Below are 20,695 nucleotides of genomic sequence, written 5' to 3'. Positions count from 1 at the left end.
AATCGGGGGGTTTTTCTGTTAAATGGGCTAAAATGTTTTTTTTCAGATAGAAAACCAAGTCGTATACAAGTCTACTGGAAAACAAGTTTAAGTTCATTTTTAAAAAAAAGTTGTTCAAAGTAAAGTATTTGAAAATAAACAGTTTTAAGGCAGCTGAGTGAAAATACACTGGGTTAAACAATAGGACTTCAGTAACCAATAGGTGATATAACACTGGCTATGTCCATCTTATATTTAAAGTCTGTTTTGCACAAGTAAATTCAGGAACCAAATTTAAGTCTGAGCCACGAGGATGTGTACTTTGAACTTGCATTTTGCAATAATCATCGCTAATCAGTTTAAAAATAAATAAATAAAAGAATGGACATTTGCTAAATGAGCCAAAATGTGCTGTCATTTTCAACATGAAGAAAAGAAATGACATATTCCAGGGAAAATGAGACTTAAATCTAATCAGAAATCAAAGCTGTTTTGGAAGATTTCCCCTTTGTCTTTTAAAATTAACACTTTTTCAACTGACGCTGAAAAACTAGTTCATGCATTCATTACTTCCAGGCTGGACTACTGTAATTCTTTATTATCAGGATGTCCTAAAAACTCCCAGAAAAGCCTTCAGCTGATCCAAAATGCTGCAGCAAGAGTCCTGACAGGGACTAGAAAGAGAGCAGATTTCTCCTGTTTTGGCTTCCCTTCATTGGCTTCCTGTTAAATCCAGAATTGAATTCAAAATCCTGCTCCTCACATACAAGGTCTGAAATAATCAGGCCCCATCTTATCTTAATGACCTTGTAGTGCCATATCACCCTATTAGAGCACTTCGCTCTCGCTCTGCAGGCTTACTTGCTGTTCCTAGAGTATTTAAAAGTAGAATGGGAGGCAGAGCCTTCAGTTTTCAGGCCTCTCTTCTGTGGAACCAGCTTCCAGTTTGGATTCGGGAGACAGACACTATCTCTACTTTCAAGATTAGGCTTCAAACTTTCCTTTTTGCTAAAGCATATAGTTAGGGCTGGACCAGGTGACCCTGAATCCTCCCTTAGTTATGCTGCAATAGACGTAGGCTGCCGGGGATTCCCATGATGCATTGAGTTTTTCCTTTCCAGTCACCTTTCTCACTCACTATGTGTTAATAGACCTCTCTGCATTGAATCATATCTGTTATTAATCTCTGTCTCTCTTCCACAGCATGTCTTTATCCTGTTTTCCTTCTCTCTCCCAACCAGTCGCAGCAGATGGCCCCGCCCCTCCCTGAGCCTGGTTCTGCCGGAGGTTTCTTCCTGTTAAAAGGGAGTTTTTCCTTCTCACTGTCGCCAAAGTGCTTGCTCATAGGGGGTCATTTGATTGTTGGGTTTTTCTCTGTATCTATTATTGTACGATCTACTGTACAATATAAAGCACCTTGAGGCGACTTTTGTTGTGATTTGGCGCTATATAAATAAAATTGAATTAAACTGAATTGCACTGAACTGCTGAATAAATACGTTTTCTGGTGCTACATCTTGCAGCTCTCTGAGGAATAGCTAGCATCTCACCTTCAGTTCGGATCATCTCAATAACCTGGTTAGCTGATCAATTCAGCCTCATGATCTGTGTGTACTCGTAGGAGAAGTCAGAACTGGTCAGATCCATGTTAGCAGACAATGAGGAGCTTCTATACATGAACGAGTTCCATCTTAAAAACAGTGCAGTAGGCCTTTATTCAAACATGGTAGTGTTTTTTCTTGCATACATCATTAGTGATCTCTTGCACAGTAGGTTACATTCATTATGACCACGGATGAAACAATTCATAACATGAAACAATTATCACTGCTTTTTTGTAGCAGGAAGAGCAAATACCATTTTTACACAAGTATTACTAGCTTCAAAAGAAAAATAGGATACTGAGTTGTTGCGCACTGTTTCAGAAACATGCATTCTGCACTGCAGATGAACAGCTGGACCAAAAAGAAAAATGAAAACTTCATTTCTTTCATTGTGTTTCAGATTGTCCAGTATAACCTGTTGAAGAAGTGATGGAAACCATGAAATACAATTGAAATGAGTCTGTTAAAGTGTGTTCCAAAACCATGTGGGAACATTTTTCTTTTAGTCAGAAGAGATGGAGGGATTCTGATTTGGGACTGGGGTCATAAAGCAAAAAAGTTCCATTAAAAGTGAAGCTTTTAATAAAAGTGAAGCTGCAGTCTGTTATGAGATTTGGAACATGTGAAACATTATGAAGAACAATGGGGCAAAAAAATAAACTGCATAATGTGTTAGACAGTAAAAATTAATGTAGAATAAACAGTAATGTAGAAAAGCATACGATCACACACACACACACACACACACACACACACACACACACACACACACACACACACACACACACACACACACACACAGACTCGAATTACTTCACACACGAATTAGAAATTACATAGCCAGACAATTAACAACATCATTCAACCTTTTTTTTGTGCAAAAATGTTTTCCTTAAGGAATGAAACTATTAGATATGATGGCATGTGATGGCACATTGATGTTTTCCTTTCCAAAAGGATAAATAGTAAAATACAGAATAAAGATGATTACTGAACAAAAATACAAGGTTTGAGAAGAAAAACCTACATTCAGGCCCTGAAAAGCCTTTTTTTTTTTTTTTTTTTTTTGTTAAATTGAAGGTGAACTTCTTTTCTAAGTGCAAATCGTTGCCTCACAGCTCACAAAGAATTAGGTGCCATAAAAGTTTTTGGTCACGTTTTACCGAACCTTTCCCTTCCAAACGAGCAGTAAGGGCCAAGTTATAGTCCAATATTGGATGTAGGCCACATATTAATACTATAATCTCCTATGTACGATGTGAGATTGTGATTGAGATGAAGCTATGATACATTTTAATTCTTGACAGTGTATTCACTATGTCACATAAGAATGCGTGATAGAATTTTTGCTCCAGTCTTACATTTTCACAAATTTCCATTGTATGATTTTGTCCAAGGTTGCCTGGATGTAGCTGTTAAATATTTTTATCCAACATCAGCAGTTTCATCAACATCGGCATTCTCTAGAAGCCAAGCAGATTTGGTTGAAGTCTGGCTCAGGCAATAATCTGTTAAACAGTTTTCCTCAATCGGGCTGATTCTGTTGAGATTGATACCCATACAGCTGCTACATATAAATCTGACTGTTTTGTTTTTTTTTCCTGGGCACATAACTCTTTTTAACTTTTTAAACTATGAACACAAGTTAAAGAATCAATCTATGACTTCATGTCCACAACATATGTGAATTGTGTTGAAGTAATATCAGCCAAGCTGAACTAGCCCATATTTTGTAATACCAATGTGAAACACAAGAGGGCGCTCTGAATCAATCAAGCAAGTCATTAAGTATGCATTCATTTTAATGGCAATCTAGATGCCCTTTGAGGACACAAGGGTGTGGCTAAACAGAAATGTGAACCTAATTCAGTACACCTGTTGGTAAAATGCTGCTTCCTGGTGGTGAAAGTGCTGGTTTAACTTTTCAGAGGGTAATGACAAAAAGTACCTTTAAATGTAACAGTATTTTGCAAGTTTTGAGAACTGTAAACTTATTTGACCCAACCAACATTATGTGCCAGTAAAGGAGTGGTTCAGCAGCTTAAAGTAGGAAGGTTTTTGATAGCTTTTGCACACCTTTCTGTTTGTGTGGTACAATTTAACGGCAACATTTTAACCAAGGTAATAAATTTGCCTTTAAAAATAGATTCCTACCAATCTGTTTGGTGAAGGACTTGGCTATGAAAACACACGAAGCTAAGGAATCATTAGCTTCCTGCATTTTCTGGGTCTCTGCTAATTTTCTTGCTAAACAGATTAAGAAAGCTTCAGCACTCGGTATGACCTAGCACTCGCTGAATCAACAGTCACTGGCAAATTAGCAAACGCTAATTCCTGTCAAAACTAGATCTTAAGAGTGATAAACATCTTTTGCAGAAGTACATAATTTAGTTTTCATAGTGAAGAGTTACTCCTACGTTTAAAGGGTTAGATTTTAATGGCCTAGCTTATAATGGTATTATGACAAAGGTTTGAACTTTCCCAAGAACATTCTGTATAGCATAAGGGGATTGTGAAAATATTCCCAGATCTGAATTGTGGGAACAAATCTCTGTAAACAAATTTATGCATATGCATTTGTAGGAATGTGTAGGCTTACAAGATTTCTGGTTTCTGTTCATAGTCCATTAGTTAGCCAAATAGCACTGGCCAGTTTAATTTGATTAGGCTGTTTTTACATTCAGGTAAACCATCTGCGTGGCAAATAAAACAAGGAATGATAATTAAACTTTTTATTAGCTTCATCTTTTTTTTTCCTTTTTTTTTCTTCAAATGTAACTACATCAGTAAACAGTGGCAGGCACACAAAACATTTTTTCCTTGTTAGCTGCTAGCTACACCGTTCTCTCCCACAGCTAGCTGGTCAAAATGTTTTAGCTATGGCTACAGCTGATGACTCTTGTTGTGTTTGCGTAGCCATTTTTAAATAACGTTTAAGAAATATTTCACTTTCAAAAAAGTGCAAAGAAGTGTTAATGTGTAATAATTGAATACTGAATTGGAGAACACAGATGTTCTTCTATTGAAAAAGCCCACCTGCAGTGCTGTGCCCTTTCCCAACTTAGCCTACTGCCAATTAAAAGTTTGCATTTTTACGTTTCTATTGCAAACGGTCACATGATCCAAACAATAATTTGACAAGACGTCCCGAACTTGTCACTGTCATACTGTTGCAGATTTATGATTAGCCATTTTAGCTTACATACCTGCTTGATTATCGTATATATGCCGAAATGAATAGTGTGAGTGGAATTTACCAGGAAAGGGAAATGGGTGATGATTTTTCCGGTCGATGATTGGTTCCAATCTCAAAAAATTATTGACAAAATATTAAACACAAAAAAGCATCTTCATTTGTAGGCATATTAGCTACTAGTGCTGCAAATTGTTCCATGGTTCCTGTTTAAAGATGGCTTTCAAAAAGCAAGTAGTCATGGTGTGCCAACCTTTTCATTGTTTACACCCCCACATTTCTCCAAAATTATTTGGCGAACCAATTATTATGCACAATTTGGTCCAGAGAAAAAGTTTTGTACAAGTACAAGTTATGACGCTGTTTGTTAAGCAGAATGCCGACAAAGAAAAAAACAAAAAAACAACATTTTGAGTAATCAGTCCCTCTTCTTTCTTCTTTTTTTTTTTTCTTCCTTTTTTTAATCTTTATGACCGCTCCAGCTTAATTCTGTGGGGTGCTGAAATACGTCTGTGATCCGCAGTGATAATTCTGTGGTGTGGAATAATAGTTACTGTGATGGTGATGGTGGTAGTTGTTCTGGGGGGTGGAGTAGTAGTTGTGATGGTGGTGATGGTGACTCTGGATGTTTCCATAGGCAAAAAGGAGGGGCGCCGTGGAAGATGGTGGCTGCTGGGCAGATGCCACCCCTGCTGCCAAAGGTGCATTACATTGGATGGAGCCATACCAACTAGATGCTCCTGGTTGGGGTGTGGTGGACAGGAGACTGAGAGTGGGAGAGAACACATTTTTTTAAACTACAAGCTTACAACACAATATTAAGCTTAACATAATTTAAAAATTGTGTCTTTTAACCTCAAATGTTCATGCCCACCTGGCCCGATCAGTCCTGTTATTGATGCTTCTGGACAGGTCGTCATCGCTGTCGTACCGCCGGGGATTGTCAAAGAAATAAGCCCTGGAGCTGAAACTATGGCTGTTGATCATGCCTCCTGGAGCCTGAGAGATGCAGACATATTTAAGTTTTGTCTCAAATTTACAACTTTTAAAAAAAGTTCACATGAGATAGCATTACAGTTTTTTTTAACTTCTTAGTTTACCAGGTTTTGGTTGGGTCTCTGGACTCTAAAGAAAACCACAACTAAGCTGGTAGGCAGCAGCTCCCAGAAGAACAGAATGATCCCAAACACAATGTAGGCTTCACCGCTGATCTCCTGTACGTCAGCCTTTAACACAAACACACTGTATTATGGATATTTTCTTTGACCTAAAACATATTGAAGGCAGTAAATAACTGAAAAAAAATAATCATAATGTAAAAAAAACTTAAAATATGGGAATAATAAAGAAGGCTGAGAAGATATGGATACCACTCTGACATCAAAGTTCCAGTTTTATAGCTAGCGCCATGTAGTAATTATCGCAGCTTAGCCTAAATACTGGGAGCACAGAAAAACTGCTAGCCTTTACATATTTGAAAATATAGCTTCCAACTACCTACAAATTTACATATGTACCATTTTTGTAGACAAAAAGTTAAAAATATTTACCAAATTAACAAACTTCAAGTTTCTATTCCCTTCAGTTTGTATGCTAAGCCAAGCTAATCAATTCCTAGCTCAAGCTAAAATAGTAAGTTTTAATTTTATCAAGTAATTATCTCATAAACATATGTTTAAAAAAACCCCAAACTTTTCCTTGTTTACGTAATCTTACAACAGATAGGTGGGCTTCCATGTAGGGGGAACTTAAAGAGACACAGGTTAAAACAGTATATTTCTATCAGACAAATATCACTCATGAATCATGCAAAGCCTCTAGCACCCAACATGGGATGATATTATCGGCCAAGATTAGGTGCATGCTAATCTATCATTATCAGCATTTATAATAGAAAAAGTTAAAAAAAAGAAAGAAAAAAGGTGAACCCCCCCCCCAACACAAACAAACAAACAAACAAACAAACAAAAACACCCTTCAACCGTGTTTTGACTGTTGATGTTCCATGCTGTATCCACCAGAGGGCAACCTTGATCTTCACTGATAGCAACGCACATTTACAACTAGAAAACAACAGCTGAAACACCAAGTACTGGTTTGGTTTATATCAGGTGGGCTATACTTAGTTAATACACACTTATTGAATAGTTTGGCTAGTAATGTAGTGGCAAATAATTTCTCCTGTCAGACTCCTGTCAGAGATCTGTTACTGTTTGTCGTGTGCAATACCTGCCCACAAAATACACAATGAAATTATTTAAAAAGGTCTGTCCATCTCAAAGCCTGAACTCAGATGTAGGTCATTTCACACAGACACACAGTTATTTATAGCAAACAAAGCCCTTTACCCCATTAAGTATCACCTTCCCAAATCTCCTTAGATGGACTGTCTGCGCACACGCACGCGCACACACACACAGGCGATATATCTATAACTGAACACACATGATACAGTACCTGATCAGAAACACTGTACCAGCCATAATTAAAGGGACTGAATCGGTCCTGTGGGGTCAGGGCCACCACCACCAGGTTATAACAGGCTCTGGACATGAAGAGGAGAATCACCATGGCACCGATGGCTGTCGCTTGGCACACGGATGTACCCTAAAGGAAGGATTTCTATGCTTATTACAAGCTCACCATCAGCTGGCAAGATTTCCTGTAATGTACTGTCAGATGTGGGCCACAGATGTGATCCACCAACACAACAGAGGCTTTAGCGTGACATAAATATCTGACTACTGCCAAAGATTGAATTATAGGAGAGATATATTTTCTCACTGGATTTCTAAGGTTGCGTCCAGAAAAGCACCTTGTTCATTCATTCACTATTCCCTGTGTAAAGGTTACTTTATAGTTTTTATACTTTAGTAGTATAAAATCATTTCAAATTTTGGGACTTTTGGGAAGTGAGGATAAAATACCTCAATCGCCCCCTGGTGGCTGGTTGCAGAATAGCTGACCATATTCTTTTTTCTGATAAATTGGTTTTTATGTTATAAAGATGGTTTATATCATAAAAACAATGGCAGACTCCTGCAGATGGGATGAAAATATGCAGGTTACAGTTTTCTTCACTTCCCAAACACAGTGCTGGTGGAAAGTGGATTATCTGAAGGCACTGAATGATCAGCATCAAAATTATTAATTCCTAATATCTCATATTGTTGAGTATTAACTGTATTTATTGATTAGAAGAAAGTAAAATCAGTGTATCTAAAGAAAAAGCAGCTGAACAATTCATGTTTTTTTTCTTTTTTTCCTTCTACCTTGGACTCGAGATAAACGTTGGCAGATGACATCTTGGCGATCTTGAAGATGCACACAGCCAGAGATATGGCACACAGCACAAACAGACTGTCGTTGATCAGGACCCGGGCCAAGACTGCATGTCTGACACTCCCATCACTGGAAACACAGAGGTTGCTAATGTCTTTAAATACTGGGATAAAATTCAGAATTAAAACTGTGCTATGAATGAATGTTTTCTCCTTTATTTTCAGGTAAGTAGAAAACATTCAATTAAATGTTTTGTTTTGATTAAAGGTTTTTGTGTACCTCGGGGATTCAGAGTGTTCAAGAGCTCCTTGCACTAACAGTGCACAAGTCAAATTCACCACCAGGAAAAATATACTGAGAGACAGGAAGAACAAACGCAGGGGAACCCTGGAGAGGGAAACAGACAAATACAGACAGGCAGTAAAAGCCAAAAATGTGACTTTATTCACACACAACAACTTATTAATATTAATAGTGTTGAAGCTGCAATCCATCTGTGCGCGGGCACACGTGTGTGTGTGTGTGTGTGTGTGTGTGTGTGTGTGTGTGTGTGTGTGTGTGTGTGTGTGTGTGTGTGTGTATAAAAGAGAAAGACAAAAAGAGACAAAAGAGAGACTAGCCATAAGCAGAAGAAGGATCTTATGACTTATTCTGAATTCTGTCTTAAATAATCAAGGTTAAAAGGAATACTGCATAACTAAATGCAATTTACTTAAAAACAGAAATATTATATTAAAAAGAGACTTACTTGTACTTTGTGAGCTCTGGTGAATACTTGGCTTTAGCTTTAAACATCACCTGAGAAAGAGACAATGATATCACTTTTATTACAATTATAAGGCAGATACTGTACATTAACAGTGTACTTCCAGTCCATACTGTTATCATTGATATTTAGTATTATAGCTTTGCATGTTGCAGCCCCCTCAGTTCAGCCAATGTCTCAGTTTAGCCCCTTAAGGTGACTTTCTTCTCATTGGCTGCCCCAATGATTGCAAATAAATGATTTAAACAACAGGTAGGTGGGGCTTCTGTGCTCACAGCTAGACATCTATGCCTGACCCAGCCATATTAGAGATATCCACTGTCAATTATATCATATAGAGCCAAGAAAAAAGTAAAATGTCTAAAACTGAGAGTTTAGAGCAGTTTGAAGTCACACCTTTTGGCTCACAGAGCCAAAGATAAAGAAAAACATCAGAGGGGGATAGATGTTACTTCCATAGAAACCACTAACAGACACATGGACATATGTCAAGTCTTTTAATCCATGCACTGTTAGCTTTTCTAGTAAGACATAATTTGGACTTTCTAGCTGAGGGTTAGACGGGATCACATTGTGTGCTTTTATTTTATCTATTGTTGATTTTAGAAATTACATTTCTGTATGTTTGGGCCTTTTATGACTCACTGATTGTCACAGACTGTTCCTATGGAGCAATAAAACTGTTCTCTGACACAAGCAGAACCATTACAGCTGCACTCGCAAAACCTCTACTGGTTGGCAAGACTGTCATGTTACTTTAAATATTATCAAACTGCCACATTCACATTGTAAAGGCGAACTAAATGTTAGCCAGAAGCTAAATGCTAATAACAACAACTAACTGCTTTGCTGTACGCAGATGAGTAAATGGAAAAATGCGTCAATGAAAAATGTTGCAAATGATAGCTATAGACATAACAGAACACACTGATCAAATAATATAGAGAGTAGCAACACAAAACATACACAAGTTCTTCAGGTTGGTTTTAAAGGTGTTTTTTCAGTTGCCTTGTGCACAGGTTAATAACATTTTCACCACTAGGGGTGATGTGTGCGGTTATTCTTCTAACTTCTGATATTTTCTTCATTCTCTACCTACATTTATGTGCTACCAGTGCACATAATGTGCTCCCAATTATTAGCCTGTTTGATTCTTGTGGTTCAAATTGGTACAGCATGACAGTATGACCCAGCCCCAGCTTAACTTTAGTTGCTTACTCTCTACAACAACAGAATTTGAAATAAATTTTTTTTTAAGAGTTAAAGACCCCCCGCCCCTACACGTCTTTGACTTTTACAGCTCTGGCTAATTTTTTAAACTAATTTTAAATTATTTTTAAACATAGGAACTCACCAAAGGTACCTGTTAAAGTACTTCATCACCTGTGACAATCATATTTTTGTAACATCATAAAAATTAGGAATATTCTTCAAACAGTAAAACAGATGCAATGCTACACTATGCTAACCGCCGCACATAGCATAAAAATGAGCTAATAAACCGCCGAGACCGGCACTACACAAGCTGTTGACTCTTGGCCACCTTGTTGCCAACATCTTATCAGTAGCTGCCTAAAAAACATCAACCTGTGCCCAAGTCCAGCTTAAGGGTACAAAAGCTGGAACACAGACATCCACTGATCAAGTTCACTCGCTCCTTGGAATGACTCACTTTTCACAGATATTTAGCAAAACACTCTTTATTAAGAGGTACAAACAAGGAAACGCGCCAACATTTGCTACAATTGTTCTTGAGCAACGTTAAATGAAATCATAATCCATTTCTGACATTATATGTTACATTTGCACCGGACACACAGGACACTGACCCAGACAACGCTGAGTTTAAACACACACGGACACGTACACACATTATCAGTGAGCCTTTTGTGTGAGAATGTAGGCCAGGAGGAGGTAATTTGTAACCTAGAAATGAAGCAACAAGGCAACAGATGACTACCAGGCTGTGTACTTTATGTGCACTATGTTTCTGCATGTATGTTATGGAATTAAAAAAAAAAAAGAAAAGAAAAAGACTCTATTTAAAAAAAAATGTCCACTTATCAATATTTTGTCTTTAATAATGAGTAGACAATGAGATTAGTTCAATTTGTTACTGTGTTTTCTCTCAGCCTAGGAAACTCATCACTACATTACACTTTTTGTAGGAAGCAGAAAAAAATATATATAATAATGGGAAGTACATCACATGTCAGGAGTCACAGCTGACTCATCAGAAAGACACTATTTCAACACATGCGTGTCACACAGCAGTTGCATGATAATATATCAGACCTCAGCTAAAGAGGCAAGTGAACATTAAACAGTGAGGTGGAAAAATCATGGCATACTGTTTGAAAGAATCAGTCATGTGTTTTAATAGTAAAGCCCTGCGGATCGAACGGTCTATGATGATACTATGAGGCTCTTTTTAATGTATTTTTAGAAATAAAGTCAAATTAAGACAGAATATTTGATGAGAAATGAATGCCAGTCTACTGGCATAGAAAATACTGGGTACAATTTTCAGGCTCGTGTACAGCTCTGTGCTCTCATACAGGGGTTATAACATGAAAAGCGACACAATACACAGGTTTAAATACTGCTTTATGTTTAAGAACTACTTTGCAAGATGGAGAAGTAGTATTTAGACTCTTAAATAAAAGCAATGACCCTGCAAAAATACAAATACACAAGTTTTAGCATCAAAACATAATTAAAATACCTAAAGTTAAAATATTCACTATGCTGGGATATATACACTATATTACTGGATCAGAATTCTTAATGTGGACTTTATTTTAATGGTGAGATGATCTGAATTCCTCCTATGATGCTATATAATTTCATAAGACTATAATATATTAGTAGGTTTAAGTTTTAAAATCTACAAAATGTGAAATATTTGAATTACAAATGTTACAGTAGCCCTGAGGCATTTGTCACGACCCTAAGAGGTCCATACCTGGACTCAAAGAATAATAATTTGGCCATTTTTCAATGACAATGAGATTTTGTTTCATGTTTTTAAGTGTGGAATTTAAGAGTTTTCTTAACAGTTTTTACAGTAAACTGTATACTTTTGTGGGTTATTTTGATAGTCAGCAAAATGACCCTTTATGAGTCACTATCACATGGTTAGCGAAGACACTACCAGTTAACCCTGAGTAAGTGTCAGTAAGTGTCTGCCATTGATTTCCAGCCTTTTTGGCTTTTGTCCCATTTACACAAGACAATATTTGTCTGGGAGTTAATATTAACCAAAGCCATATTTCTGATATCCATTCATGCAAATTGTCACAAGGTAGTTTAATGCAGAAAACAAACAACAAGCAATCGCAACCCACAAATTCTAATTCTTACCAGCTACCTCTCTGTCACTTTGCTTGTTACAAAAAATAAAACAAATAAAGCTGAAAGTTTGTAAAATTCTTCAATTATTTACAAAGCAGAGATGAATTCGTTGCTGCTTCATCGCTGTTAGTAACTTTGCTTACATGCAGGCCAGCTGAGCCACCGCTGGCGTAGAGATATTGGTTATAGCAGCTTTAACAATGATGTACAAACAGAAGAAGCAAGCAAAGTGTTTTCTGCCATTACTGAGCCTGTAATCATTTGCTGCAGAGAGAGCTTTCAGTTTGAGCTGTATACACTATAAGAAAATATGATTCACATATTTTACTCAAATCTGGCCAGAACTGGAAATGTTCATTCACTGGGCTGGCCTGTCACATGATATTCCAACATGGGTATATTTAAATTTAGATTTAGACCTAAAGTGACAACAAAGCAAAACAAAATTATATGTGACATGATTCATTTTTGTTATTTTAATACAAGGAAATGTAAAACTAATTTTATTCATATTTTGTGTGCATTTACACATAAGCAACAATGACTAATCAGCAGTCATAGGACACCATTGGTTTCATTACCAAACCTCCACTCAGCCAGTTGGATGGGCTTCCTTTTTACTCTCCCTGTATGTAAATGAGAAACTAGTGAACCAGTCGAGAGTGTGGAGGTGCTTCTGACCAGACGTCAAACCACAAGCTGGAAATGTTTGTTCACTGGGCTGGCCAGTCATGTGACGATCCCAACATGCGTAGATGCATTTGGCACGGGCAGGTGTTAAACAACTGCGTCCGTGACAGCAGTCAGCAAACAGGGACATTTTCTTGAGTCCAATCCACTTACTGCACAGGAAACACTAATGGAGGCTAGAAGCAAATGCAATCCACCCTCTCTCACCCCAGGACATGAACTGAGTCTATTTGCAAAGCTTTCAAAACCAACCCAAACTGCTTCAAACCAGTCAGCCCAGAACATGTAGGCCAATGGTGATAACACTGGCCATATTTAGCTGCACATACATTTTTAGAGGGAATCCCTGCTATTTCAGATACTGTGTAATGAAAAACTGGCTATATCAAAGAGATAGCTTTGATACTGTCACTTTATGACAAACATTTCAATAATAAGATTGAAGCCACTTTTATATCCATCCATTAGGTATTGATGGAATACCACTATTACTATTTTTAGTAGTAGCAGTAATAGTATTGGCCAAGTATGACATTTTAGCAGCTGATTAGCTTAGCTCAGCATAAAGTGTATTTAGGCTTATTAGCATAACGACTAAAACTGCAAGCCTTAGTCTTTCCAAAAGTAACAAAAACAATTTAGAAAGCTTAATAAACCAAATATACAAGAACATGTATTTTCTGCATGTAAGGTTACTGAAATCAGAATTGTTCTTACAGTGTAAGTGGTCATTCTTAGATGACCACTTACACTAATTAGCCACTTTAATAAGAATACCTGCTCTCATCAGCCAGTCACATGGCAACAACTCACTGCATACAGGCATGCACCTCAGTGGCTGGTGTCCTGCAGGTTTTAGATGTGTCCTTGATCCAGTACTGCTGATTTCAATAGCTAAACAACCTCCTCAACATGTCTTGAAGTTCTCCAGAGGCCTGATAATGAACTAGTCGTTTGAGTCAGGTGTGTTGACCCAGGGTGATATCTAAAACCTGCAGGACACCGGCCCTTGAGGTCTGGAGTTCCTCACCCCTGCACTAAAGTGTAAATGTGAGCATGTATCTAAGAATGGGAAAGAAAGCGACTTTAAATGCTGCATGATTCTTGGTTTCCTTATAGGCTGGTCTGAATATTTCTGAAGCTGCTGATCTGCTGGGACTTTCCAGCACAAACACCGAGTGCCACTCCAGTCTTTACTCCAACATTAAGATAACAGGGTCTGAATTTGATGTAGACAACATGAAAACGTGGATCAATGCTACCTTGTATCAACCATTCATGCTGGTGATGGTGTTGTAATGATGTGGGGGATATTTTCTTGACACTCTTTGGTCCCCATAGTACCAATGGAGCATTGTTAAAAATGCTACAGCCTACTTGGGCATTGTTGTTGACCATGTCCATCCCTTTATGACCACACCGTATGCATCTTCTGATGTCTGCTTCCACCAGAATAACAATGATTTAAGCTTTGTAATAGGACAACCATGTCACAAAGCTGAAATACTCTTAAACTTGTGTCTTCGTCACCAGATCTCAGTCCAGTGGAGCACCATTCAGATGCAGTAGAACAAGAGACTCTCATGACTTTGCAGCAGACAAAATACTTCAGCAACTTTGTGATGCAATCATGCCAAAATGGACCAAAATCTGAGAAATGTTTTCAGCACTTTGCTGAGTCAACACCACAAAGAATTAAGGCAGTTCTGAATGTCAAAATAAGATCCAACCTGGCACTAGTAAGGTGTACCTAATAAAGTGGCAGATGAGTGAAATATAAAACAACAAGAGTCCAGCACGTTTTACCGTGCATTCAATGTATCTTTGAAGGTGAATTCATTGCTGCCTACACCTTTGATGCATGGTCTGCTAAAAAATACTCATAATGTACAAGTATGTCTATGTGATACTTAATGAAATACAAAGCAAACACTGAGCTACTGAATTTGATAAACTATCATGCAGTTATGAATTCATGACACACAGAAGATATATTATCTGTAAAACCTTTGACCTATGACTTCGACATAGCATTAACCTTGTGCCTGTTCTCTCCCATGGCCTATTGTCCTCTCTATGTAGCTCTTACTTTCTGCAGGTGTGTCTTGTGATCTGTGCTTTCTGGTTCACCTGGTAAGTCTCTCTCTCTCTCTCTCTCTCTTTAGGCAAACCCAATCTCTTTCTAGGCTGTCCTATCACCCTATTAAACCTGCAGCGCAGTTATACCTCTTTCCCCCCATGAAGATATTTGACAACCTCCGCTGTACTCTCAATGACGAGTTTCGACACTTCAGAATATATCAATAAAGATTTGTTTTGATTTTTGATTTGAATAGTTTCTGGGTTTTTCCAAGGGTACCTGCATAGGCAGAGACCACCCTCACTAATTTCCAGTGCAAACACAGTCATTTTGTTCTATAAGCAGGCCTGGAATATGACAGCAACCGCTCAGTTCAGAAAAGAACTTCAAGCTACTCCTAATAGGCTTTTCTGGATGAGTTTGTGGTGTTAATATCTAGTTTAGAAAATCCAACATGATGCTCATTTTATGTATTTTGCTCCCCTTTAGAGTCCAGAAGGCTCTCTTTAGGTTGGGCATACCTATTGTTTGACTGTCCAGTTCCCCTGTGTGTCTCGGTCATATACACCCTGTGTTTGTAACATGTGGTTTAAAAAGTTAACATGCCAATGTCCTTCAGCTCAAGCCTTCAAAGACAGGATTTAGTGACATCATAGTGGCAACATCCATACAGTCTGTTATTAAAACTTTTCAAACTGGCAGCACAAGACCTTAAGTCCCCTGTGACTGACATTTGCACTAGACAGGTGGATAAAGGCATCCCTGACCAACTGTGAGTGCTTATGCTTGCATTTAGGGCCACTGGATTGGGTTTTTCAGGATGCATCTTAAAACCAAAACCACTTCCAAGTTAAGTTAAATGCAAGATGAGGTCACAGGAGTCCCATCAAAGCCCCACGAGAGCTGTAGTTTGGATAATAATTCAAATTCAAGGATAACTGCTTAACAGCTGCTGGTATGGTCAGTATGCTATGACTTTCAACACGACAAATAAACATTGCCATTTACCTGTCTGGAAGATAAAGCGGTATTAAAATATAAAATCGTGAGTGCACAATGAGCAAAAAACAAACACAAAAGAAGGGAAAACTGCAGTGTCAGCAGTTTTATGAAATCTGGTATCTCACACAAACCCTGCACATCACACACACAGAGAGCCTTACCTGTGTGAAGTAGAGGTTGAGCAGGCAGAGGGTGAAGAATTGTAGGCAGACGGGGCAGCAGTAGAGCAGCCAGTAGGCCAGAGGCTGCAGCTGGTTGGCCTGCACCACATTTTTAAAGTAGAAAGAGAAGAGCGTCGTCCGCAGCGCTGCCCACAGCAGGCACAGAAACAGAAACACGCTCTGGTAGCTGAAACGCTTGTGTCCGTAGTGCAAAATGAGCCAGAGCTGCAGGTAGACGAAAACAAACAGGAGGGAGTAGAGGACGGTGTACACGGCAGTTAGACTGAGCTCCAGTGCTGGGGAGACTGCAGCTCCGGAGGACTCCTTCAGTGAGGTAAACAACTGGGAATGAACCTCCTCTCCTGCCGAAAACATCTCCGCCGGCGGCTCGCACTAACACATGAGGTGCAGTGAAGGAGAACACACTTCAAAGTGGGTCAGACCTGGGCTAAATTCACTGTGGGTGACAAAAAAGACGAGGGGGTGCGGGTGAAAAATTGCGAGAAAAGCAGTTTATTCTGAAAAGAAGTGGCATTGTGGAACTGCGCTGTGCTTTAAATTCGCTACGGGTCTGAAAACGGAAAAAAAAAAGAGGCTGGATTTAGTTTTTTAAAGCGCCAGGTTAAAATAACAAGGCAGAGGAGAAAGAAAACAAGAGAGGTCCTCTTGTGATTCTCTGCAAAGCTGCTCTCTGCAAAAAAACAACTTGAGGGGGGGAACCTCCAGATCAGCTGTGATGCAGTTATATAGACCCGCCCCCTCGCTCCCAATTAACACGGAAACTGGCTCTTCGCAGGCCGCCATCTTGGCTCCTCACCAGCCTTCTTTTATTGGAAAACATCTGACTCCTGAGCCGGAGGTTCTAGCTGGTTTCCGATCCCCCATAAGTGAACGTCAGTGCCACGCCCACCTTTTCAGTACACCGCTTCATTGGCTCATCAGGCCGCCCAACCTCCAGAACTTCCTTTCTTCATTGGGTCACGATGATGTCAGCTGCGGAAGTTCCCGCCCCCTGCGCGCTAGCGATTGGTGATTTGCTCAAGTCAAAACCCTTCCACGATGTGTTTGGTTCAGGGATGCCAGTGGGTGTCGCTCGTAAGCACATAGATAGATAGATAGATAACAGATAGATACTGTTGGCTGAAAGTTGGGTAAAGAAAAAAGTCAGAGGCACCAAAACGTCTGTGGTTTCAATATAAAAGCATATGCTAGCTTTACGTTAACTAAAAAAAAGAGAGCAACCTGTAATTGTTTTTCTATTTTGTTTTCAAGAAGTTACAGCTCCTTTTCTTTTTTTCTCCTTTATAATAGAAAGTGCCTTCAGGCGATTGTGTTGTGATTTAGCACTTTTTAAATAAATTGAATTATCATTTATTTTCACTCCAGTCCTTGTCCCTGACCATTTCCAGAGGAATATTCGTCAGTATCATCAATTTGTACAGAGGTGATTAGAAGAGAGGTACAACAGCCAAGGTTTAGGGGTGGATTTCAACCAGTGGTGTTGGGTATCTTATCAAAATTGATTGAATTATGAACGCAGAAAAGTATCATTAGATTCTGATCCGCCATGCAATACAAACTGGAACGCATCTGATTGGCAGCAGCTTCATTTTCCATCATGACACTGAGCCCAAACACACTGCCAAGGCAATAAAAGCATACCTGGATAGAAAAACCTAATCAGTCATTGATTTTTTTCGTCTCCAGAGTCTGGGCCTCGATATTACTGAAGCAGTGGTGGATAATCTTGACAGAAAGCAGAACAAAAGACAGCCAACATCCCAAGAAAGAGCTTTAAATGTCATCCAAGAAGCTTGGGGAACCATTCCTTAGGACTGCTTAAAAAAATTACAAGAAAGAGAGGGTGTGATGAAGAATATAGCTGGTGATACCAGATATTGACTTTCAAGCTCTTTATAACTGTAAAGTCCTTGTTTTTGGCTTATATACTGTATTTTCATGTATGTTTGCACGTATAAATAAATTTTAAAAAACTATTATTGTGGTTTTATTTTGAAACGCTTCCCGGAAGTGCCGTCGTGACGCTGAGCATTTGACAGTGTTTTGCTAAGAATGGAGAGTCGCATGTTGAACTATTTTGTTAGATTTCATTGTGTATCAAGGCGAAAAATAACGCTGCAAACAGTTTTGGTTTGGGGCCTACATCCCCCGCGGACATACAGCGACATGCACATTCTAAATTTAAAACTAATATCAGCTAATTGTTAGCTATTTAAAGCCCTTAGCACGAATATCCATCAATAGGTAGCTAACAAGTCTAGCTAAAGAATTAGCTTTTAAGAAAATCTTAAAGCGGTGTTTTTGGAATTTCTTTTGGTTTTATATTTGTAAGATAGTTTTTTGCTCATAATTATCGTTGTAATGTTTCTACCTCCATCAATGCTTTAGCTGTGGTTTTTACCTCTTGGAAAGAAAAAGTTGAGCCTTAAGGTTTTCCTGCAGTCTGCTTCTTCAGGTAACAGATAGCATGCTTATTTTTGTCACTTTTTGCGTGCTGCTGTTCATTTGATTGAGCCGAACAAGAAATATCAACCAGTTAAAGCAGATGGTATGGGTCACATAAAACAATAACGAGCCTTAATCGTCCCCGTTGCTTGTTTGGGACCCAAATATGACAGCTCCCCTGCGCAGTTATGAAATCTCAGAAGCTGAGAGTATTACAAACTCTATAATTAAATATATATTAGAACAATGAAGAAGCTTATATATATATATAGATATATATATATATAAAACTGTGTTCCTTTAACAGTATTGTTTCTTCCAAAGAACACACCTCAGCCATGATGTGGATGTGTGTTGCTGTCTTCCTGCTGTGGATGAGGTCGGGACGGTGCACAGACAAGGCCAACACTTCAGACCTGATTGAATACACAGCTGCGGACTTTTATGAGAAATTGCATTCTGGGAAGATGATGTTCATCTATTTTGAGCATCAAGGTAGGTCGCTCACTGCTCATGCTATCTCAAGCTGTGCTGCTGTACATTTGTCATAGGTCCCACACTCCTCATTATCAGGCATGTGATGTGAAACATGCAAGCGTGCTGAACAAGTGATGAGTTCAGCATGCTAATGAAATTAGCAGCCGTGCTGACCTGACATCAGTTTACTGAAATAAGTAGCTGTGCAGCATTTTTGCAGGAGAGCAATCTCTTCTACATGAAGAGATGAAGAAGAGCTTTTTAGAGATTCTAGATGATGCTGGAGGGTTAGAAAAACCAAAATGACTACCAGAACGTCAATGTGTTGTTTTTGGCTGTGCATGAATAGTGAGTGACATTCTGTCTGCTAGGGCTCTATTCCAGGAAGCAGGATTAGCTAACATCTCTGAGTTTGTTTTCACCATAAATAAGGGAAACTCGCTTTCTGTTTCAGAAAGACGATTAAATTAAATTCTGAGTCAGTTGCCAGGGTAACAGACTCTGTGAACTAGACCTGCTAGCAGGCTTAGTTCACAGAGACAGTTTCTCTCTGACTCCTCCTCTCCTGAACCAGGTGACTGACACTTTGATTCAATTCCAAGGTAATAAAGTTGCTGTCAAAGCTCATGTTACGTTTTTACAGACACGGAAATGCCAGTTTTATGGGAGTTTGCTGTTTTGTGTACTTAACATGAACACTTTCCCAGTTATTCAGTCATCAATATATAAGGACAGAGATAGCGATCACGTTTATTCATAACCAGCTCACAATTAATTCTGTAGAGTCCATAACTCTAACCCTGTGTGTGTGCAGTACTGCAAACATTTACTGTATGTTACACACCGATCAATGATCAATTATTAGTCGTGCTGTAATCGGTCACACTGATGGAAAACTGTCTGTCACAGCTGGATCTTGCAAATGATGTGACTTTAAGACTCTAAACTGAACCAGATGTATTTAGAGTGACGTTTTCAAAGCAGCTACAGACAGTCTGATTGTAATCCAATTACAATCAGACTGTTTGTAATTGGATTACAATCAGTCTGTAATCCAATTACATTTAATGTTGAAATGTGTTCTCAGATTGAGATTCAGTCATTAAATAATGTCAAACAACATTTTTTTTTAAAGGTTTAGAGTTTTTAAAAGTTTAGTTTGATAAAAAAAAAATTAAATCTTTAATACATGTGAATGTGTAGCATAAGATGAGTAAGAGAAAATTCATCATACATTAAAACGTGTGGAGTCAGATTAATGGAAAGCAGTGCGTGTCTGAAAGACAAACGTCTTTCAGACACGCACTGCTTTCTTTGTCACCTCCTTTGTTTCCAGTCTCTCCGACCATCTCTCTGTTCCTGGTGGAGTTGGAGAAGTCTGCTGAAGCTCTTCAGGATTATGGAGTACTAGTTGGTAAGGTAAGTGTAGAACACTATGATGGCATTGCTTCATCAGTCATAGAAGTTGACGTTGAATCACCTTTTTATCATTGCTTTTTAGGTGAACTGTAACAAAGAGCTGGTTTACAAGTACTGCTCAGAGGAGCGGCTGCTGCACACAGCTTTTTTGTTCAGGTGGGTTGTAAAGTCTCAGTATGTGTTCATTCTAAAATTACCAGAACATGGAGGGGCAGCCAATCA

General features: G+C 38.6%; 2 protein-coding genes across 5 annotated transcripts in view; one reads left to right on the top strand and one right to left on the bottom strand.

Moving 5' to 3' along the window:
* Positions 1-1,675: 1,675 nt before the first annotated feature.
* gpr137c (G protein-coupled receptor 137c) lies at positions 1,676-19,018 on the bottom strand. Of its 3 annotated transcripts, none has more exons than XM_031732358.2 (9): positions 18,909-19,018; positions 16,112-16,568; positions 8,807-8,856; positions 8,338-8,445; positions 8,049-8,187; positions 7,234-7,383; positions 5,877-6,002; positions 5,651-5,775; positions 1,676-5,542 (listed from the first exon to the last, which is right to left on the bottom strand). In XM_031732358.2, the coding sequence occupies exons 2-9, from the start codon at positions 16,484-16,486 to the stop codon at positions 5,260-5,262; spliced, it is 1,356 nt and encodes a 451-aa protein (XP_031588218.1). In that variant the 5' UTR covers positions 16,487-16,568; positions 18,909-19,018; the 3' UTR covers positions 1,676-5,259. The 3 variants fall into 3 exon arrangements, with proteins under 3 accessions (XP_031588218.1, XP_039462584.1, XP_031588219.1); XM_039606650.1 differs by lacking the exon at positions 18,909-19,018 and adding an exon at positions 18,534-18,551; XM_031732359.2 differs by lacking the exons at positions 7,234-7,383; positions 18,909-19,018 and having other exon boundaries at positions 16,112-16,932.
* The window catches only part of txndc16 (thioredoxin domain containing 16), a 21,912-nt gene continuing 19,662 nt past the window's right edge, over positions 18,446-20,695 (top strand). Inside the window, exons 1-4 of one of the 2 annotated variants that reach the window (XM_031732356.2) lie at positions 18,446-18,587; positions 18,902-19,072; positions 20,391-20,473; positions 20,556-20,629. In XM_031732356.2, coding sequence (XP_031588216.1) covers positions 18,916-19,072; positions 20,391-20,473; positions 20,556-20,629 — 314 coding nt within the window. In that variant the 5' untranslated portion in view covers positions 18,446-18,587; positions 18,902-18,915. Of the gene's footprint in view, positions 18,588-18,901; positions 19,073-20,390; positions 20,474-20,555; positions 20,630-20,695 lie in introns of those variants that run through there. The other variant, XM_039606649.1, reaches the window with a different exon arrangement.

Source organism: Oreochromis aureus, linkage group 23 (assembly GCF_013358895.1).
Source record: "Oreochromis aureus strain Israel breed Guangdong linkage group 23, ZZ_aureus, whole genome shotgun sequence".
NCBI lineage: Eukaryota > Metazoa > Chordata > Actinopteri > Cichliformes > Cichlidae > Oreochromis > Oreochromis aureus.
The sequence above is the reverse complement of the archived record's forward strand: the minus strand, read 5'-3'. Positions and strand labels throughout refer to the sequence as shown.

Coding starts and splice junctions, on each gene's coding strand:
- gpr137c (XM_031732358.2), bottom strand. CDS start 16,486: ATGTTTTCGGCAGGAGAGGAGGTTCATTCCCAGTTGTTTACCTCACTG. Junction 8,446..8,806: donor CCAGAGCTCACAAAGTACAA/GTAAGTCTCTTT, acceptor TTCCCTCTCCAG/GGTTCCCCTGCGTTTGTTCT. Junction 8,188..8,337: donor GAACACTCTGAATCCCCGAG/GTACACAAAAAC, acceptor CTGTGTTTCCAG/TGATGGGAGTGTCAGACATG.